The sequence below is a fragment of the Chiloscyllium plagiosum genome, chromosome 3 (assembly GCF_004010195.1).
Source record: "Chiloscyllium plagiosum isolate BGI_BamShark_2017 chromosome 3, ASM401019v2, whole genome shotgun sequence".
In the NCBI taxonomy this organism is placed as follows: domain Eukaryota; kingdom Metazoa; phylum Chordata; class Chondrichthyes; order Orectolobiformes; family Hemiscylliidae; genus Chiloscyllium; species Chiloscyllium plagiosum.
Window position 1 is genome coordinate 54572419 of NC_057712.1, and position 21654 is coordinate 54594072.

Sequence of the window (21654 nt, forward strand, 5' to 3'; positions counted from 1 at the left end):
CTATTGGGGGGCCTGTAGTAAACACCCAACAAGGTGACTGCACCTTTCCTATTTCTGACTTCAGCCCATACTACCTCCAGAGGCAGATCCCCCTCAAACTTCCTTTCTGCAGCCGTTATACCATTTCTAATTAGCAATGCCACCCCCCCTCCTTTTTTCCCACCCTCCCTAATCTTACTGAAACATCTGTAACCAGGAACCTCCAACAACCATTCCTGTCTATCCACGTTTCCGTGATGGCCACAACATCGTAGTCCCAGGTACCGATCCACGCCTTAAGTTCACCGACCTTATTTCTGATACTCCTTGCGTTGAAGTATACGCACTTGAACCCATCTCTGTGCCCGCAAGTATTCCCCCCATGAAGAGTGCTAGCAAACCTACCCCCCAGGATATTGGTGCCCTTCTGGTTCAGGTGCCACCCGTCCTGTTTGTACAGGTCCCACCTTCCCCAGAATGCAGTCCAATTGTCCAAATATCTGAAGCCCTCCCTCCTACACCAGCCTTGCAGCCACGTGTTCAACTGCACTCTCTCCCTATTCTTTGCCTCACTGTCACGTGGCACCGGCAACAACCCAGAGATGACGACTCTGTCTGTCCTAGCTTTTAGCTTCCAGCCTAACTCCTTGAGCTCTTGAATGACCTCCCCAACCCTCTTCCTACCTATGTCGTTGGTGCCAATGTGCACCACGACTTCTGGCTGCACACCCTCCCCCTTAAGGATTCTGAAGACACGGTCTGAGACGTAATCTAATCTAATAAAAATTGACATGTCCAGGAATAAAAATATAACCAGGAGATTAGAATTTCCTCAGTTCAGGCGCTTGCAACCAAGCCAGTGTACTATGCACAAGTAAATAAAGGGTGACTTAGTAATAGCATACCAGCCTCTGTGCAGTTATTTCAGTCTCTGAGATAGAGACCACTGCTGAAGCAACAACTGTACAGTAGAGTATTCTTTGTTTTTTGCTGGGACCAAGCAGCCAAGCCATCAATACATTAGGACCACAGAAGTGGCTGATGGACAATTCTTCGGCTATAGATCTCTATATCCAGTACTGCTTCCAAAGATGTTACTGAGAGACTAACACCTCACTGAAAAATGGTCCCTAATGAAACTTCAGTTATTTAAATTGTTTAAATTTATTGTCCTCCACCAGTTGAGGACAGCCGAGCTGCTGCTATTCCTGCTACTGGGCACTTCCCATGATATCTGTGCGCATCAAGGAATTGACTCATTGTGGTTCCCATCATTTTACCAAATTAGATGAGACAGACAGCTGAGCAGCAATGAAATTGAAAGAAATACAAGAAAGTACCTCTTTGCCTGGTAAGGAGTGCTTGATACCCTCATTTGCATGAGAAGTGGAGAGGCTGTTTGCAGACTGACTCAGCAACCAGACAGGGAATGTGCCAATTTAGAATCCTGAAATGGGGAGGAAGATGGCGTTTATTGTTGGCGTCGTGGTAGTGGTAGTTGAAATGCTGGAGGTTGATCACTTGAATGTGGAAGCTGTTGAGCTAAAATGTAAGGGCAGGAAAGAAATGGTCGTGTGAGGGAACCTTGGGTGACGAGGGAAGTTGAATGTCTTATAAAGAGGAAGAAGGAGGCTTACATAAGGTTGAGGAAACAGGGGTCAGATAGAGCAGTGGAGGGATACAGGATAGCCAGAAGGGACCTGAAGAAAGGGATTAGGAGAGCTAAGAGAGGGCATGAAAAATCTTTGGCGGATAGGATCAAGGATAACCCCAAGGCATTTTATGCGTATGTGAGAAACCTGAGAATGACGAGAACGAGGGTAGGTCCGATCAAGGACAGTAGTGGGAGACTGTGTATTGAGTCGGAAGAGATAGGAGAGGTCTTGAACAAGTACTTCTCTTCAGTATTTACGAACGAGAGGGACCGTATTGTAGAAGAGGAGAGTGTGAAATGGACTGGTAAGCTAGAAGAGATACCTGTTAGAAAGGAAGATGTGTTGGACATTTTGAACAACTTGAGGATAGACAAGTCCCCCGGGCCTGACGGGATATATCCTAGGATTATGTGGGAAGCAAGAGAGGAAATGCAGTACCGTTGGCAATGATCTTCTCGTCTTCACTGGCAACGGGGGTGGTACCAGGGGACTGGAGAGTAGCGAATGTTGTGCCCCTGTTCAAAAAAGGGAATAGGGATAACCCCGGGAATTACAGGCCTGTTAGTCTTACTTCTGTGGTAGGCAAAGTAATGGAAAGGGTACTGAGGGATAGGATTTATGAGTATCTGAAAAGACACTGCTTGATTAGGGACAGCCAGCACGGATTTGTGAAGGGTAGGTCTTGCCTTACAAGTCATATTGAATTCTTCGAGGAGGTGACCAAGCATGTGGATGAGGGTAGAGCAGTGGATGTAGTGTACATGGATTTTAGTAAGGCATTTGATAAGGTTCCCCATGGTAGGCTTATGCGGAAAGTCAGGAGGCATGGGATAGAGGGAAATTTGGCCAATTGGATAGAAAACTGGCTAACCGGTCGAAGGCAGAGAGTGGTGGTAGATGGTAAATATTCAGCCTGGAGCCCAGTTACAAGTCGAGTTCCGCAGGGATCAGTTCTGGTTAGGTCACATTTGGAGTACTGTGTGCAGTTCTGGTCGCCTCACTTTAGGAAAGATGTGGAAGCTTTGGAGAGGGTGCAGAGAAGATTTACCAGGATGTTGCCTGGAATGGAGAATAGGTCGTACGAGGATAGGTTGAGAGTTCTCGGCCTTTTCTCGTTGGAACGGCGAAGGATGAGGGGTGATTTGATAGAAGTTTATAAGATGATCAGAGGAATAGATAGAGTAGACAGTCAGAAACTTTTTCCCCGGGTACAACAGAGTGTTACAAGGGGACATAAATTTAAGGTGAAGGGTGGAAGGTATAGGGGAGATGTCAGGGGTAGGTTCTTTACCCAGAGAGTGGTGGGGGCATGGAATGCGCTGCCTGTGGGAGTGGTAGAGTCAGAATCTTTGGTGACCTTTAAGCGGCAATTGGATAGGTACATGGATGGGTATTTAAGCTAGGACAAATGTTCGGCACAACATTGTGGGCCGAAGGGCCTGTTCTGTGCTGTATTGTTCTATGTTCTATGTTTAGATTCTGGGGTGGAGGAGAAAGGTGAGAGCCAACATATAGAAAATTCACCATCACCATAACCATCCTCAAAACAATCCACCCTAGGCCTTTTTTTGTTTGCAAGCAAAACCCTAATTTCTAACACTCCCTAAGTCCTCAAACATGTTGTCACATACCAAATTTCAGCCCATTTTCATTTAATGTTTGGATCCCTTCAGTCAGGTTTTTGCTGCATCACAGTACGGAAGTGGCTTTTACTAAGACACAAATGACATTCTTTGTGACTGTGAGATACTAACTGTACTCATCTTTCTTGATATTATCTGCAACCTTTGACTCCTTCTGTCACATCATCGGGCGGCATGGTGGCACAGTGGTTAGCAGTGCTGTTTCATAGCGCTAGAGACCTGGGTTCAATTCCCGCCTTGGGCAACTATCTGTGTGGAATTTGCACATTCTCCCCGTGTCTGTGTGGGTTTCCTCCGGGTGCTCCGGTTTCCTCCCACTCTCCCAAGATGTGCAGGTTAGGTGAATTGGCCATGCTAAATTGCCAGTGATTAGTTTGGGGAAATTTAGAATAATGGAATAGGGAATGGGTCTGGCTAGGATGCTGTTTAGAGGGTTGGTGTGGACTTGTTGAGCCAAATGGCCTGTTTCCATACTGTGGTTATTCTATGATTCAACCAAAACCCTGCTGCCCATTTCATAAGCTGTGGCAGGCCATGTTCACTGATCATCCTTGTGCTCCTAGACTTAGATTGTCTCCCAATTAAGAAAGCCTTGAATTTAACATTCGTCTTTGTTTTCAAATTCTTGCATGATCTTTCTCTTCCTGTCTCTAACCTTCTTCAACCCTATAGCCTTTAGAGAAATTTGTTCTCCTCCAATTTTGGTTATTCTTGCATTGCTAACCACTACACCTTCAGTTGCCATGCTCCTAAACTTTGCTTCAAATTTCCTAAGCATTGCTATCTTTCAAATCTCTCTTTGACCTTCAAAATGCTTCTCAAAGCTTCTGTCTTTGACCGAACTTTTGATCATCCATCTTAATATCTCCTTATGTAGCTTGCTGCTAAATTTTGTTTGATAATGCTCCTGTGAAGCACATTGGATGGTTCTGTGATGTTAAAAGTGCTTTATAAATGTAAATTGATGTTGTTGTTACCTTTGTTCTTTCCTTGAAGTTAAAACACTAAATACAATAAGCCCTGTAAATAAAATAGTCTTCAAAGTAGTGACTAAGGATTAACATAATGTTCTTGTGCTTCTTATGTTTGCAGGCAATTGAGGAGGGCAATCTTGATGCACTTGATCATTCTGATTTTCAAGATACAGATATTCCATTTGAAATCCCTGTCCCTGTCAAACAACATATTTCGGTAAGTTCAAAAGATAATGTCCTTGGTTGGTGTAATATATGATATGTCTATTGGCAAGAGTATCATGATTTAAAATTTGTACATTAGATCTGAATTCTGTATTGAAATTTCTTCATGAAGTGTTCCTTTCCTAGTGCAGCTTTACTTTGTTTTTGAATAACAGCAGCTCTGTTTTTAAAAATGCTTAAATTGAACAGTATTTGAATTGGATGACATGACTTTGGATAGATTTGGGAATAACGTGTCTTTAGAACTCAAACCCTTCATTGAAGGGAATCTTTCTGCCCTCTGTTGTGCAAATGAAATTATTTGGCATTCATTTATAATTGTGGATGTTGCTATGATCTCTGTAACTCTTAGCAATATACAGCTATGTCATTAACATGCATTTGTATTTAATTGTAACCTAATAAAATGTGGTAAAAACAATGACTGCACATGCTGGAAACCAGATTTTGGATAAGTGGTGCTGGAAGAGCACAGCAGTTCAGGCAGCATCCAAGGAGCAGCAAAATCGACGTTTCGGGCAAAAGCCCTTCATCAGGAATAAAAAGTGTCTAATAAAATGTGCCAAGATACCAGGTTTATACAGGGTGGAATGCAGTCAAGTGCAGAGTTAATGAAGACATGTATGAGGATGTCGACAACAAATAAACTGAGACAGAACTAAATTAGTGGTGCTAAAGAGGCAGAAATAAAGGCCCTTTGTGATGGTGTGGTTATGTGCTCAGATGCTCATTTCAGAACCAAATTTAGGGAACAATAGATCAATGAGCCTGACATCGGTGGTGGGCAAGTTGTTGGAGGGAATCCTGAGGGACAAGATTTACATATGTTTACATATACATATTTCAGCAAGACTGATAAGGGATAGTCAACATGGCTTTGAGATTGGGAAATCATGTCTCACTAACTGAGTTCTTTGAAGAAATAACACAGAGGATTGATGAGGACAGAGTAGTAGATGTGATCTGTATGGACTTCAGTAAGGCATTCAGCAAGGTTTCTTATGGTAGACTGGTAAGCAAGGTTAGATCACATGGAACACAGAGAACGAGCCATTTGGGTGCAGAACTGGCTTGAAGGCAGAAGACAGAGGGTGGTGGTGGAGGTTGCTTGTCAGACTGGAGACCTGCGACCGGTGGTGTGCCACAAGGATCGGTGCTGGGTCAACTGCTTTTCACCATTTATATATTGGACGGGGGCTGGGGTGGTGTGAGATGAGGGCGGTTCTGGGGGCGGGGGCTCGCACGCTGTAAGCTGCTGCAGTCTCCTGAACGGGAGCAGACTTTAAAAACTCCGAGCACCAGAGGAAGGGCATTTAATCAATTAACCGAATAATCAATTATCCAAACAAAATAGTGCCCACCCATCTCGTTCAGATAATCGAGGTTCCCCTGTAGCTGCAACTTCAGTTGCACATGACCAAGCAAATTTTGTTTTTCAATTAACTGATGTTAGATTAGATTACTTACAGTGTGAAGCAGGTCCTTTGGCCCAACAAGTCCACACCGATCCTCCGAAGAGGAGCCCACCCAGACCCATTCCCCTACACCAAATGCTATGGGCAATTTAGCATGGCCAATTCACCTAACCTGCACATCTTTGGACTGTGGGAGGAAACCGGAGCAAACCCACGCTGATACGGGGAGAATGTGCAAACTCCACACAAACAGTTGCCCAAGGTGGGAATTGAACCCGGGTCTCTGGTGCTGTGAGGCATCGGTGCTAACCACTGTACCACCGTGCCACCCTGATGTTCTGAGCCAACTGCAGCTTATCAGAAATGAATGCTGAGGTTTTCTGAACTTATTTTCAGGAAAATGTAAATGTTTAATTTCACAGTTCCTTGCATTAATTTGAATTCTGTTTTTTTTTACACAGGATGATAAACGTGAGGAAATTAGGGACTGGGTTCTCACTGTGTCAATGGACCAACGAGTTGAGCAGGTCCTACCGACAGATGAAAGAGATACTTATGAAGCCTCTTTGTTGGCTGTAAATACTGGGATCCACTCTCTTCCTTGTCTAATAACAGGTATTTGTTACTATATGCTAAGGATAGCTCGTAACTAAGAATAGTTAGTTGCATGTCTCATTAATGTCAGGGATGATAATGAAGAGAAGTGGAGCAATAAGTTACTCTTCCATAGCCATTGAACAATCCTTGGCTGATTCTAACTTAGGTTGAAAACATGGTCAAAGTCTATTCTGTCTCAATAATGTCAATTTTGCCTTCACTTGTATGAACTAGTGAATTTTGACATTCTTATTTATGTAATTTGCTAATGTTTTCAGGTTTGTACCATAAAATGTATAACAGCTTGGGTAAGATGCTACACACCTGCCAGTGCCAATAGTCAGTACACAAGCAAGACTAGTTGAGACTAAATTGTTTCAGCAAAGTGGATCATGGTGCAGGATTGACCCATACCCAGTGATTGTGAAGCATGCAGCTTGCTAGTTTCATGCTGCATACTGCTAATTGACATTATTTAGCAGTATGCAGTGAATGCTAATAATGGTATAATGCCATAATGCAGCACTTCATAGTCAATGTATCAGCTTCCATTGTAACAAAAATAGGAGCCACCCAATACTGCAATGCTGACTCAGACTTCTGTACTACATGGCTAGCTTACTGCTCTGCAAACTCACTGTTATTGCAAGCTCAGCTTCAGTGTTCAAAGATTTTTGGAGAGTGACACAGCAGACCAGCAATCTGTTTTTCAGACATGTTGAGGTGCCAGAGAGAAGTCAAAGTGTATCCCTGAAACTTAACCTGCGATCATTCTCAGAATGATAGCATTTAAGTTCCCAGCCCTGCCACTCTGCCAGAATCCTGAATGTTACACTCAGCTTTGTCCCTCTTTGTCCCTCTCTCTCTCTCTACGCTGAAATTCAGCAGCTGTCCATTAGCTTTGTTGCATCCATGGGATGTGGCAAATGCAGTATAAGAGAACTAGGACACAAAAAGACGCATGGAAAATAAGCATGCTGGGCCTCTTGCTGAATTATTTGTATCATTGATAGTCACAGGTGAGGTGCCGGAAGACTAGAGGTTGGCTAACGTGGTGCCACTGTTTAAGAAGGGTGGTAAGGACAAGCCAGGGAACTATAGGCTAGTGAGCCTGACGTCGGTGGTGGGCAAGTTGTTGGAGGGAATCCTAAGGGACAGGATATATATGTATTTGGAAAGGCAAGGACTGATTAAGGATAGTCAACATGGCTTTGTTTGTGGGAAATCATGTCTCACAAACTTGATTGAGTTTTTTAAAGAAATAACAAAGAGGATTGATGATGGCAGAGCACATATATATGTGATCTATATGGACTTCAGTAAGTCATTTGACAAGGTTCCCCATGGGAGATTGGTTAGCAAGATTAGATCTCATGGAATACAGGGAGAACTAGCCATTTGGATACAGAACTGGTTCAAAGGTGGTGGTGGAGGGTTGTTTTTCAGACTGGAGGCCTGTGACCAGTGGAGCGCCACAAGGATCGGTGCTGGGCCCTCTACTTTTTGTCATTTACATAAATGATTTGGATGTGAGCATAAGTTAGTAAGTTTGCAGATGACACCAAAATTGGAGGTGTAGTAAACAGCGATTACAACAGGATCTTGACCAGATGGGACAATGGGCTAAGAAGGTGCAGGTGGAGTTTAATTCAGATAAATGCAAGGTGCTGCATTTTGGGAAAGCAAATCTTAGAAGGACTTATACACTTAATAGTAAGGTCCTAGGGCGTGTTGCTGAACAAAGAGACCTTGGAGTGCAGGTTCATAGCTCCTTGAAAGTGGAGTCGCAGGTAGATAGGATAGTGAAGAAGGCGTTTGGTATGCTTTCTTTTATTGGTCAGAGTATTGAATACAAGAGTTGGGAGGTCATGTTGCAGCTGTGCAGGACATTGGTTAGGCCACTGTTGGAATAATGCGTGCAATTCTGGTCTCCTTCCTATTGGAAAGATGTTGTGAAACTTGTAAGGGTTCAGAAAAGATTTACAAGGATGTTGCCAGGGTTGGAGGATTTGAGCTATAGGGAGAGGCTGAACAGGCTAGGGCTGTTTTTCCTGGAACGTCAGAGGTTGAGGAGTGACCTTATAGAGGTTTACAAAATCATGAGGGGCATTGATAGGATACATAGACAAAGTCTTTTCCCTGGGGTGGGGGAGTCCAGAACTAGAGGGCATAGGTTTAGGGTGAGAGGGGAAAGAAATAAAAGAGACCTAAGGGGCAACATTTTCACACAGAGCGTGATACGTGTATGGAATGAGCTGCCAGTGGAAGTGGTGGAGGCTGGTACAATTGCAACATTTAAGAGGCACTTGGATAGGTATATGAATAGGAAGGGTTTGGAGGAATATGGGCCGGGTGCTGGCAGGTGAGGCTAGATTGGGTTGGGATATCTGGTCGGCATAGACGGGTTGGACCGAAGGGTCTGTTTCCATGCTGTATGTCTCTATGACTCTGTGACTCTATTTAGGAAGTGTGCAGGAGTGATTAGTTGATATTTTGCATTTAACAGCATAGTGTGATTTATAACTTTGGTTGGAATTTGCCTGAGCAGATATTACTAACAGAAGGAATGTAAAATTTGGGACTGTCGATCATGGCAGTTGGAGGTTGCTTTAGCACAATTATAGCTGCATGATTTATTCATGGACGACTGCCAAAAAGGAACTGTCTGTGTTCCTTTCTCCTTCCTATCCTTCCTCATCCTTCTCCCCAGCTGCTTATCATATCACTGTTACAGAAGTCATCTCCTCTATATAGCAAATGTGTGCAATATAGGGCAGACTGCCTCAACTCCCGGCACATGCACTAAGTACTGCAGGCTTCCAAAATATTGAATGGTTGTACCAGCATGCATTGGTGATGGAGGCATTTGTGGTAATCTTTCAGGAATCACTAAAGTCAGAGGACTGGAAATTGGCTAATTTAATACCCCTGTTTCAGGAGGAGGGAAACAGAAGACAGGAAACAGTAGACCAGTTAGCCCTGACCTCGTTTGTTGGTTAGATTTTAGAGTAATTGGAACTGAATGATACAATAGTGCAGAATCAGCACACATTCATCGGGGGACAGTCATAACTGACAAATCTGTTAGAATTCTTTGAGGTTGTAACAAGCAAGTTAGACAGAGGAGAGCCTGTGGATGTGATCTGTTTGGATTTCTAGAAGGCCTTTGACAAGGTGCCATGCAGGAGCCTGTTAAATAAGGTAAGAACGCATGATCTTGGAGGCAAGGTATTGGCATTGCTAGTGGGATTAGCTCACTGGCAGAAGGCAGAATATAGGGATAAAGGAGTTTTTCTCAGGATAGCAGTCAGTGACTCAGAGTTCTGCAGAGATCCGTGTCAGGATCACAACAATTCACATTATACATTAATGACCCAGACAAAGGAACTGTGGCCATTGTTGCTAAATTTTGCAGGTGACATAAATATGGATGGATGGAGAGGTAGTGATGAAGAAGTGGGGAGGTTGCTGAAGAACTTCGATAGGCTAGGAGATTGGGCAAAGAAGAGGCAGATGGAAGAAATTGTGTCATAGTGTGAGGTCATGCTGTTTTATAGGAAGAATGGGGCATAGACTATTTTCTAAATGGGGAAGGCTTTCAGTATTTAAAGCACAAAGGAACTTATGACTCCTTGTTCAAGATTCTCTTAAGGTTAATATGCAGGTTCAAATGTGTTAGAACATAGACATCAAACTCTCTGCTAAATAAAACTCACACGCCAGAAAAGCTTGCCTTGCCTCATAATAGAAAATAGAAATTACAGCACTATTCGGCGCTGACCTGTGAAACCAATCTGAAGCCCATCTAACCTATAATGTTCCATTTTCATCCATATGTTTATCCAATGACCATTTAAATGCCCATAAAGTTGGCGAGTCTACTATTATTGCAGGCAGTGCATTCCACGCCCCTACTACCATCTGAGTAAAGAAACTACCTCTGGCATCTGTTCTATATCTCTCAGTCGAAAACTATACCTCCTCGTGGTAGCCATCACCATCCGAGGAACAAGGCTCTCACTATCCATCCTATCTAACCCTCTGATTATCTTATGTCACCTCTCAACCTTCTTCTCTCCAACAAAACAGCCTCAAGTCCCTCAGCTTTTCCTCATAAGACTTTCCCTTCATAACAGACAACATCCTCGTAAATCTCCTCTGAACTCTTTCCAAAGCTTCCACATCCTTCCTATAACGCGGTTACCAGAACTGAATGCAATTCTCCAAGTGCGACTACACCAGAGAGCTGCAGCTGTTCCGAAACTCAATCCCTCTACTAATGTACACACTGTATGCCTTCTTAACAACCTTATCAACCTGGCTGATAGCTTTCAGGGATCTATGCACATGAACACCGAGGTCCCTCTGCTCATCTACACTACCAGAAATCTTACCATTAGCCCAGTTCTCTTTATTCCTGTTGCTCCTTCCAAAGTGAATCACCTCACACTTGTCCACATTAAACTCCATTTGCTACCTCTCAGCCCAGCTCTGCAATTTATCTATATCCCTCTGTAACCTACAATATCCTTCAGCACTACCCACAACTCTACTGACCTTAGCCTCATCCACAAATTTACTAACCCATCCTTCTACACCCTCCTCCAGGTAATTTATAAAAACAACAACAGCAATGGCCCCAAAACAGATCTGTGTGGTACACCACTAGTAACTGAACTCCAGGGTGAACATTTCTCACTAACCACCACCCTCTGTCTTCTTTCAGCTCACCAATTTCTAATCCAAATTGCTAAATCTCCCTCAATCCCATGCCTCCCTATTTTGTGCAATAGCCTACCATGGGGAACCTTATCAAACACCTTACTGAAATCCATATTCACCACATCAACCACTTTACCCTCATCCAACTGTTTGGTCACCTTCTCAAAGAACTCAATAAGGTTTGTGAGGCACGACCTACCCTTCACAAAACTGTGTTAACTATCCCTAAATCAACTTATTTCTTTCTAGATGACTATAAACCCTATCTCTTATAACCTTTCCCGACACTTTACCCCCAATTGAAGTAAGGCTCACTGGTCCATAATTATCAGGGTTGTCTCTACTACCCTTCTTGAACAAGGCAACAACATTTGCTATCCTCCAGTCTTCTGGCAGTAATCCTATAAACAATGACAACATAAAGATCAAAGCCAAAGGCTCTGCAATCTCCCCCCTGGCTTCCCAGAGAGTCTGGGATAAATCTCATCCAGCCCAGAGGATTTATCTATTTTTACACTTTCCAGAATTGCTAACACCTCCTTGTGAACCTCAATCCCATCTAGTCTAGTAGCCTCTCTCTCAGTATTCTCTTCGCCAACATTGTCTTTTTCTAGTGTGAATACTGACGAAAAGTATTGATTTAGCACTTCCCCTATCATCTCTGACTCCATGCACAACTTTCCACTCCTATCATTGATTGGCCCTAATCTTACTCTAGTCATTTTTTTATTCCTGATATACCTGTAGAGAGCCTTAGGGTTTTCCTTGATCCTATATGCCAGTGTCCCCTCCTGGCTCTTCTTAACTCTTTCTTTTGGTCTTTCTGGCTAACTTGTAGCTCTCAATCGCCTTAACTGAGCCTTCACATCTCATCCTAACATAAGCCTTCTTCTTCCCCTTGACAAGAGGTTCAACTTCCTTCATAAACCACAGCTCCTGCGCTTGACATCTTCCTCCCTGCCTGACAGGTACATACTTATCAAGGACACGCAGTAGCTGTTCCTTGAATAAGCTCCACATTTCAATTGTGCCCATCCCTGGCAGTTTCCTTCCCCATCCGATGCAATCTAAATCATGCCTAATTGCATCGTAATTGCCTTTCTCCCAACTATAACTCTTGCCCTGCAGTATATACCTATCCCTTTCCATCACTAAAGTAAACATAACCAGATTGTGGTCACTATCACCAAAGTGCTCACCTACCTCCAAATCTAACACCTGGCTGTGTTCGTTACCCAGTACCAAATCTAATGTGGCTTCACTCTTTGTTGGCCTGTTTACATACTGTGTCAGGAAATGTTCCTGCACACTTTGGACAAAAACTGACCCATCTAAAGTACTTGAACTGTAGTATTCCCAGTCAATATTTGGAAAGTTAAATGTCCCCGTAACAACTAATCTGTTGCTATCGCTCCTATCTGGAATCATCTTTGCTATTCTTTCCTCTACACCTCTGGAACCAATTGGAAGTCTATAGAAAACTCCCAAATGGTGACCTCTCCATTCTTGTTTCTAACCTCAGCCCATTCTATCTCAGTAGATGAGTCCTCAAACCGCAACTGTAACAATGACCCACGTCACCACCACCACCACCCCCCCCCAACAATCTTCTACCACCTTCTCTGTTCCTACTGAAACATTGAAATCCTGGAACCTGCAATAACCATTCCTGTTCCAGCTCCACCCATGTCTCCAAAATGGTCACAACGTCAAAATCCCAGGTACCGACCCATGCTGCAAGTTCACCCACCGTATTCTGGATGCTCCTGGCGTTGAAGTAGACACACCTCAAACCAACTTCTTCCTTGCCGGTGCTCTCGTACAACCTTGAATCCCTATTTCGGACCTCACTACTCTCAACCTTCTGTATACTCGACCTACAATTTGAGTTCCCATGCCCCTGCCAAATTAGTTTAAACCCACCCAGAGAGCATTGGCAAATTTCCCCCCTTCTGGTTCAGGTGAGACCATCCTGTTTGTAAAGGTCCCACCTACCCCAGAAAGAGCCCCAATTATCCAGGAATCCAAAAACCTCCCTCCTGCACCATCCCTGTAGCCATGTGTTCAACTCCTCTCTCTCCCTATTCCTCGCCTTGCTAGCGCAGGCAACAAACCAGAGATAACAACTCTGTTTGACCTAACTTTAAGCTTCCACCCTAGCTCCCCGAATTTCTGCCTTACATCCCTATCTTTCTTCCTACCTATGTCATTGGTGCCCATTTGGATCATGAATGGGGCTGCTCCTCCTCCCCCTCAAGGATTCCGAAAGCATGATCAGAGACATCACGAACCCTGGCACCTAGGAGGTGCCAGAAGTGGTGCTAAAATCTGCTAAAAGTGTTAGTGAGTTAAAGAGAACTTCTGATTTCCACTGTTTAAAGAAAAAAATAACAATTTATTTTCATATTGAACTGAACAAAAACTATTAACAAATTTGAGCCCCCTTTTTCTTAACTAATTTACTATCTGACCCCAACTCTATTAAAATGCTGCTCCAATAACAATTATTAAACATCAATGTCAATTTTACCAGTTTCCTCATCTCCCCCATGTATCTCTCAGCCCCTTTGCCCCCTCCAACCCCCCGAGACATTCCTGATGAAGGGTTTATGCCCAAAATATCAACTCTTTTGCTCCTCAGATACTATCTGATCTGCTGTGCTTTTCCAGCGCCACACATTTTGACTCTGATCTCCAGCATTTGCAGTCCTCACTTTCTCCCATTAAATCAACTTAATCTTTGAAAATCCATATAGTCTTTAATGCTGCCTTCCTTCCGTCCTTTCGATTCTGCTGTTTTCTCACATCCTTCCAATTCTGCTCTCTTTTCCCTGAGTCGTCGTCTTATTTTCTTTTCTGTGAATGTCTTTGTATACAGTTTCTTGGTATCTTTCATAAATGTTGCCTTCTGAGAGCTTTCTTTTGAGAGCATGATGTCTATTTCTTCAGATGGCTGTTGGCTGTGACTAAATTCCAAAATGCCCTTCCCTTTTTAACCCCAACATCATACCCTCTCATTGGTCCAATGTTGTCAATACAATAAAATTCATATTCAATTGATTTTGGTTTCCTGGGCATAATTTAAATTAATTGGTCAAATTCAAACATCAAAACACAACCCCAAGCTAATTGTTACATTTTATCAATTCTCAGCACTCTCTGCACTTGTCAGCTTGTCACATGTGCCGTCACAATCTCTCAACTCAAAAGTTTCTTAAAGTGACCATACACACTTTCAACTTCATAACAGTTGCAATATTGGCAGTCATTTTGAGAGGGCTAGAGTACAGAACAGATATGTACTGCTGAAGCTCTGTAGGTTCTGATCAGACTGTATTTGGAATATTGTGAGCAGTTTTAGGCCCCTTGTCTAAGATCGGGTGTGTTGCCCTTGGAGAGTGTCCAGGGGAGGTTTACAAGAATAATCCTGGGCCCGAAGGGCTTCTCATATGAGAACCAATTGAGGACTCTGGATCTGTGCTTAATGGAGTTTAGAAAGATATGGGGAGGATCTGTTTCAAACTTACAGAATGCAGAGAGGCCTAGATAGAGTGGACATCGAGAAGAAGTTTCCACTAGAGATATTAAGAGACACTGACTCAGAGTGAGGGGACGACCCTTTAGAACCGAGATGAGGAGGAATTTCTTCAGCCATGAGGTAGTTAATCTGTCGAACATGTTACTATAAAGGGCTGTGAAGGTAAGTCATTGAGTGTATTTAGGGCAGAGATCATTTTTTTGATTGGTATGGGGCTCAAGGGTTACAGGAGAAAGTCAGGAGATTGAGAAACACATCAGCCATGATTGAATGGCAGAGCAGACTCAGTGGGCTGAAAAGCCTATTTCTTCTCCTTTGCCTTATGGTCTTATGCCAATGGTCCATTTTATCATACTTTGTATGGCAGTATGGCTTTCATTGTATGTATGTTGCCCTTGCATTTGTATGTTAGTTGCAATCCCAGCTCATGTTACAAGTGGACAAATAAGATCCCAGAATAAAATTCAGCTTGATAAATCGTATTTTGTTCTTTTCCGATGTAATGTGATGGTCGTTTTATGAAAATATGAGCACACAATGTTACAGATTTTGCTTTAACAATCAAACATAACTTTATCTCACAAAGGAAATAAAACAAGACATAGTTTGAAAACTTTCAAGATACAAGACAAACAAATTCTTATCTATTCCCCAACACCATCACTTTATATTAACTCAAAAACACAGACATTTTTTCCCTATGAAATCTAGAGGTTTGACTTACCTGCCTTTTCTCAATTGTAGTCCCATGAACTACACAATTTGAGAGCTTTGACTTGCTCAGTCTTTTAATATCTTCAGAGCTCCACTCAAACTGGCCTGGAATTTTCACAAACTGCACTCATTCAGTGAGGTAATATATTTCCTTAATTGCTCTGAGCATATTCTTTTTTTCCAGGAGGGCCTATACTTCCAAATGACTTCAGTCAAATCTCCCTCAACTTGGCCAAAAGTGTTTTAATCTTCAGGTTTATCTATTCTATAATCGATCATTAGATTATTTTTGGGTTCAGAATAATCAATGTCTTTGAACATTTTGATAGATACGAGTAGGCAGGGAATAGAGGGATATGGACCATGTAAAGGCAAAAGATTTGACGTTTAGAAAGGCATCTTGAGTCAGTGCCGTCTTTGTGGTCAGAAAGGGTCTGTTCCTGAGCTGTCTTGTTCTTTGTTCTATTTTCTGTCTCCTGTATTAATCCCCCAAATTTGAAGTTGTCACGACTGCTGTTCGGGTAATAGACATTGACTTTCATGGTTCATTTTGTATGGGCAGACACCACTGGACATTGAGGGAGTAGAATTCCTTTTGGTTGCAATACATGATTGCTGACTAATGTCATGATCTGCCATTCTGCATGTATATGGTGGATGCTGACTTTGAGCATGCTCACTAACATCCTCGCCAATATGGTTACTCTTGGCCAACATGTACTCGTGCACCATGATTATAAGAATAAGGATACATTTAGATTATCTATGGAATTGGTATTGTTGAACGCTACAGGATGATTCACCTGTAGCGTTCAACAAACTTATTTTTGTTGCATCTGGGTAGAATTTGATTATTATTTGGAACTGTGATTTATTAGAAAAGGGGTCAGGAAAACAACTTCATAAAGCTTTGTATATTTCAATGATTACATGTAGTTGATCATCTTACATGGCTACTGATGAGTTGAGCAGAGTCTTTTATGTAAATTGCATATGTCCCTCAGAGGATTTGGGCCTAATTGGATTTTTCATGTTTCATAGTTCTTCATATTTTTATGCCTTATAATTTAATTAAAGTAGATCGTGTTTATATTGAAAACTAGACTTGTGTCTCTGTTCCAAAAATGTTTTAGAATTGAATGATCAATGTATGTTAGTGGATATCAGTACAAAGTGAATAGTATGATGGATGATTAATTGACTTCACCGTATTCTTGCCCTTAGGTTCTTGCTTCTTGGTGACAGCAATGATGATGGCAACCATCTTTTTCTAGTCTTTTTCAAAATTACTGTATGCCTGTACCTTTTCATTTCTCTAGAATACATGTTATATCTCTGGGAAGCAGTAACACTATTCTATTATGATTTGGAGGAGCCAGTGTTGGACTAGGATGGACAAAGTTAAAAATCACGCAACACCAGGTTATAGTCCAACAGGTTTATTTAGAAACACTAGCTTTCAAAGCACTGCTTCTTCTTCAGGTGGTTGTGAAGCAGACCATAAGACACAGAATTTATAGCAAACGATTACAGTGATACATTGATACATTGAACAAACCTAGATTGTTAAGTCTTTCATCTTTTAGAATGGATTTGCTGGTCTTGGTTCTTTAAATCCCATAACTTCTTTGAAGTTACATTCTCAAGATAATTTAAGGTTTTGTAACAAGAGGTGACACCTGAGCTCAGACAATATCTTAAAGGTGTGAGGTTAGAGTCTGTCTGTATCCCAATCTTGAGTCAGACTGGTTCTATTTCCAAAGTGGAATTACAAATATGACATGCATTGACTGCTTGCAGGTTCTGCATTTTTTGAGCAAAATAGAATGTATCTGCAAATATAATTCTGCAATACAAATTCACTCCATAAGTGTATATGTGTGTGTGCGTGCAGTAGAGAAAGACAGTGTGAGAATGTGAGCATGAGTGCATGTGAGAGAGTTTGCATATGTGCAAGCCTTGGTAAAGTGTGTGTGTGAGTGTGATCGGGTATAAGCCTGTGAGAGGGTGAAAGTGTGGAAGGTGTATGTGTGCGTATATGAAAGATGGTCTGCGTGTGTGTGTGTGAGTGCACTAGAGAGATAGAGACTGTATAGTGCAGTAGGTCTCCTGTAGTGTGACATGAACCCAAGGTCCTGGTTGAGGCCATCCTCATGGGTACTGAACTTGGCTCTGCTTGGCCACTTTGCGTTGTTGCCTGTCATGAAGTCGGCCTTGGAGATTTGTCGCCTGAAGGTCGGAGGCCTGAATGTCCCTGATCGCTGGTGTTCTCTGTCTGGGAGGGTACACGCCTGCCTGGTGATTGTTGCATGGTGTCCATTCATCATCATAGAGTCTGCTTAATCTCATCAGTGTATCATACCTTGGGGCATCCTTGTCTGTAGTGTATGAGATAAACAACGTAGGCTGAGTCACATGATTATTTGCCACGTACATGGTGGGTGGTGTGTAATGGTGGTATCCGTCTTGCAGTGGTTGCCATGCAAGGCAGTATGGTGTTGTGGTTAATGTTATCCTGAAGCCTGGGCAGTTTGCTGCAAACAGTGATTTGTTTAAGGTTTGGTATGCTTCGTTGTCCAGTACTTCCTGGAGCTGAAAAACTACGCCATGTGGGCGGCACGGTGGCACAGTGGTTAGCACTGTTGCCTCACAGCGCCAAAGACCTGGGTTCAATTCCCGCCTCAGGTGACTGACTGTGTGGAGTTTGCACATTCTCCCCGTGTCTGCGTGGGTTTCCTCCGGGTGCTCCAGTTTCCTCCCACCGTCCAAAGATGTGCAGGTCAGGTGAATTGGCCATGCTAAATTGTCCGTAGTGTTAGGTAAGGGGTAAATGTAGGGGTAAATGTAGGGGTATGGGTGGTTTGCGCTTCGGCAGGTCGGTGTGGACTTGTTGGGCCGAAGGACCTGTTTCCACATTGTAAAGTAATCTAATCATGTCCTTTGCAGCCTGCAATACATTATTGATGAGAATGAGCACCTCACCAAGACCTTTCCTACGCCTCCACCTCCACTTCTTGCCTTTAAACAACCACCAAACCTTAAACAGATCATTGTTTGCAGCAAACCGCCCATCCTTCAGGACAGTATCGACCACAACACAGTACTACCCTATCATGGCAACCACTGCAATACATGTCAAAGTGTTGATATGAATACCACCAATTCATGTGGGGCTACCACCCACCATATATGCGGCAGGTACTCATGTGACCTGGCCTACGTTGTCTATCTCATAGGCTGCAGGCAAGGATGCCCCGAAGTGTGATACATTGATGAGACTGAGCAGACATTACAACAATGGATAAATGGACACTGCACAACAATCACCAGGCAGGGATGTTCCCTCCCTGTTAGGGATCACTTCAGCGGTCAGGGACATTCGAGCTTCGGACCTTTGGGTGACCAACCTCCAAGGTGGACTTCAGGACAGGCAACAATGCAAAGTAGCCAAGCAGAGGCTGATAGCCAAGTTCAGACCCATGATGATGGCCTCAACCAGGACCTTGGGTTCATATCACACTACAGGAGACCCTACTGCACTAGACATTTTTTTTTTCCTCTCTCTCTCTCTCACTCTCACTCACACATATTTTCTCACACACACACACACAAACACATGCAGACCCTCTTTCATACACACGCACACAAACCTCTCCTACTCACACTTATGCACACACCCTCTCACAGGCTTATACCCCATCACAGACTTTACCAAGCCTGCACACATGCAAACACACACTCCCTCATGTGCAGTCACGCTCACATACACACACTCACTCTATCTCTCTTCTGCATGTGTACACACATTTAGTCAGATGTCACCTTTTGTTATAAAACCTCAAATTATCTTGAGAATGTATTTACATATTAAAGAATCAAAATCAGCAAATCCACTCTAAAAGATGAAAGACTTAACAATCTAGGTTTGTTCAATGTATCATTGTACCACTGTAATCTTTTGCTTTAAATTCTGTGTCTTATAGTCCTGCTTCACAACCACCTGAAGAAGCAGCAGTGCTTTGAAAGCTAGTGCTTCCAAATAAACTGTTGGACTATAACCTGATGTTGTGTGATTTTTAACTACTCTGTTATGCATCCAATAATCGGGTGTTCCCAATATATCTGTTTGTGTCTGTTTGGTCTGGGAGACAATACAACTAAGTCAGATGCTATCCTTTAAGGATCTTGCTCCACCTTAGCCCAAGGTATCTAGAGACTAGTTTTATTTGTTTGTTGCCATCCTGGATGAGGTCAGCCAACACATAGAATTGAACCTCTAATCTTCTAGCTTTAATGGCCTAGTGTCACAGTGCTACACATACCCACTCTTTTGGTTTTATAGGGTAAATATATTTAATTTTTAAAAACATACAGAAACCTGAATCCTTTTATCCCTCTACACGTCATGATATATCTACAAACATTTCCTCAAAATTCACTTTTCATATACTGAATGCAATTTATTTTGTGCATACTTAGGTTATCCAGTGCTTCGTAACAAGATTGAATTCAAAAGACCTGGAAAAGCAGCAAACAAAGATGATTGGAACAAATTTCTTATGGCAGTGAAGGTAAAGAATTGCAAAGTTCTTAAATTGCCCAGAAGACAGTTAAGAGTCAACCACTTTGCTATGTTTGTGGAATCACATCTAGGCTAAGTCCAGTAGGGACGACAGATTTTCTTCCCTACTGGACATTAGCAAATCAAATGGGGTGTTATGACAATCATGGTTACCTTTGTTGAGGTTAACTTTCAATTCCAGAGTTATTGATTCAGTATACATTCCAACTGCTGCCAAGGTGGGATTTCAACCCATGTCAGCAGATTGATCGACTGGGTGTCTACACTCCTTGTCCAGTGACATTATCACTATACCAATGTCTTCACAAATGTTTTAGCCAGAACCACTTCACAATGGAAGTACATATTTGACCTTTTTCAATTGTCGACCATTATTGGGTGTATATTTTAAAAAACATTTGCAAGAAGTTGACATTCAGGCAAAATCATTTGCAAAGGGTTATTTGCAAACAATCAGGAATGATTAAGAATTCAATTTTAATTGGAACAAAACTGCAAATGCTGGAAATCTGAAATAAAAACAAACTGCTGGAGAAACATCAGGCCTGGCTGTATCTGAAGAAAGAAACAGAGTTAGCATTTCAAGCCTGACAAAGGGTCATTTCACTTCAAATGTTAACTGTTTCTTTCTCTACAAATGCTACCAGGCCTGCTAAGTTTCCCCATGCTTTCTATTCAAATTAAATACCTTGATTTATACATATGGCAAAGGTGGTCAATCCATTTAATTGATATAAATATTTTATTCTATTTCTAGACAACTCATAGCCCAGAGTGTCAAGATGTGTTGAAGTTTATTAGTCAATGGTGTGGAGGCCTTCCCAGTGCCAGCTTCTCCTTCCAGTGAGCAATGCTGAGAATAAAATTGTATTCTATTTCTATATTGTGCTGAGCCCATAGCTTAATGTGATCAATAGACCTGCTTTATTTTCTTCCATTTTGAAGACGTGTATTTATTTGTAGAATTGCCTTACAAATAAAACTATTAAAAATGAAACTTTGCAAGCTTGATTATTTTGAATGTGCAATTCTATAGCACAAAAAATACCTGTACTTAATTTCTTTGTGTTCATAGGGAATCAGTTTTAGAATTTTTTAATTTGATCTTTGCATTTTTGACATGTCATACGTTACAGCTGGCAAATTAGATTCCCTACAGTGTGGAAACAGTCCCTTCGGCCCAGCAAGTCCACACCGACCTTCCGAAGAGTAACCCACACCCCTCTGACTAATGCACCTAGCACTGGAGGCAATTTAGCATGGCCAGTTCACCTGACCTGCACATCTTTGGACTGTGGGATGAAACCTGAGTACCCGGAGGAAACCCACGCAGACACAGGGAGAATGTGCAAACTCCACACAGTCAGTTGTCCAAGGCTGGAATCAAACCTGGGACCCTGGTGCTGTGACACAGCAGAGCGAACCACTGAGCCACCGTGCTGCCCCACACTAGATTACTTACAATGCGGAAACAGGCCCTTTGGCCCAACAAGTCCACACCGACCCTCCGAAGAGCAACCCACCCAGACCCATTCCCCTACATTTACCCCTTCTTCTAACACTACGGGCAATTTAGCATGGCCAATTCACCTAACCTGCACATCTTTGGA

The 21654-nt window shown here is 42.5% G+C and overlaps 1 protein-coding gene across 2 annotated transcripts in view; it reads left to right on the forward strand.

Annotated features, from left to right (window-relative positions):
• Positions 1 to 21041, forward strand: part of ift172 (intraflagellar transport 172) — a 279132-nt gene extending 258091 nt beyond the window's left edge. For both annotated transcript variants that reach the window (XM_043682226.1, XM_043682236.1), the window contains 4 exons: positions 4370 to 4468; positions 6353 to 6506; positions 19942 to 20033; positions 20802 to 21041. In XM_043682226.1, coding sequence (XP_043538161.1) covers positions 4370 to 4468; positions 6353 to 6506; positions 19942 to 20033; positions 20802 to 20891 — 435 coding nt within the window. In that variant the 3' untranslated portion in view covers positions 20892 to 21041. The remainder of the gene's footprint in view (positions 1 to 4369; positions 4469 to 6352; positions 6507 to 19941; positions 20034 to 20801) is intronic.
• Positions 21042 to 21654: the final 613 nt, after the last annotated feature.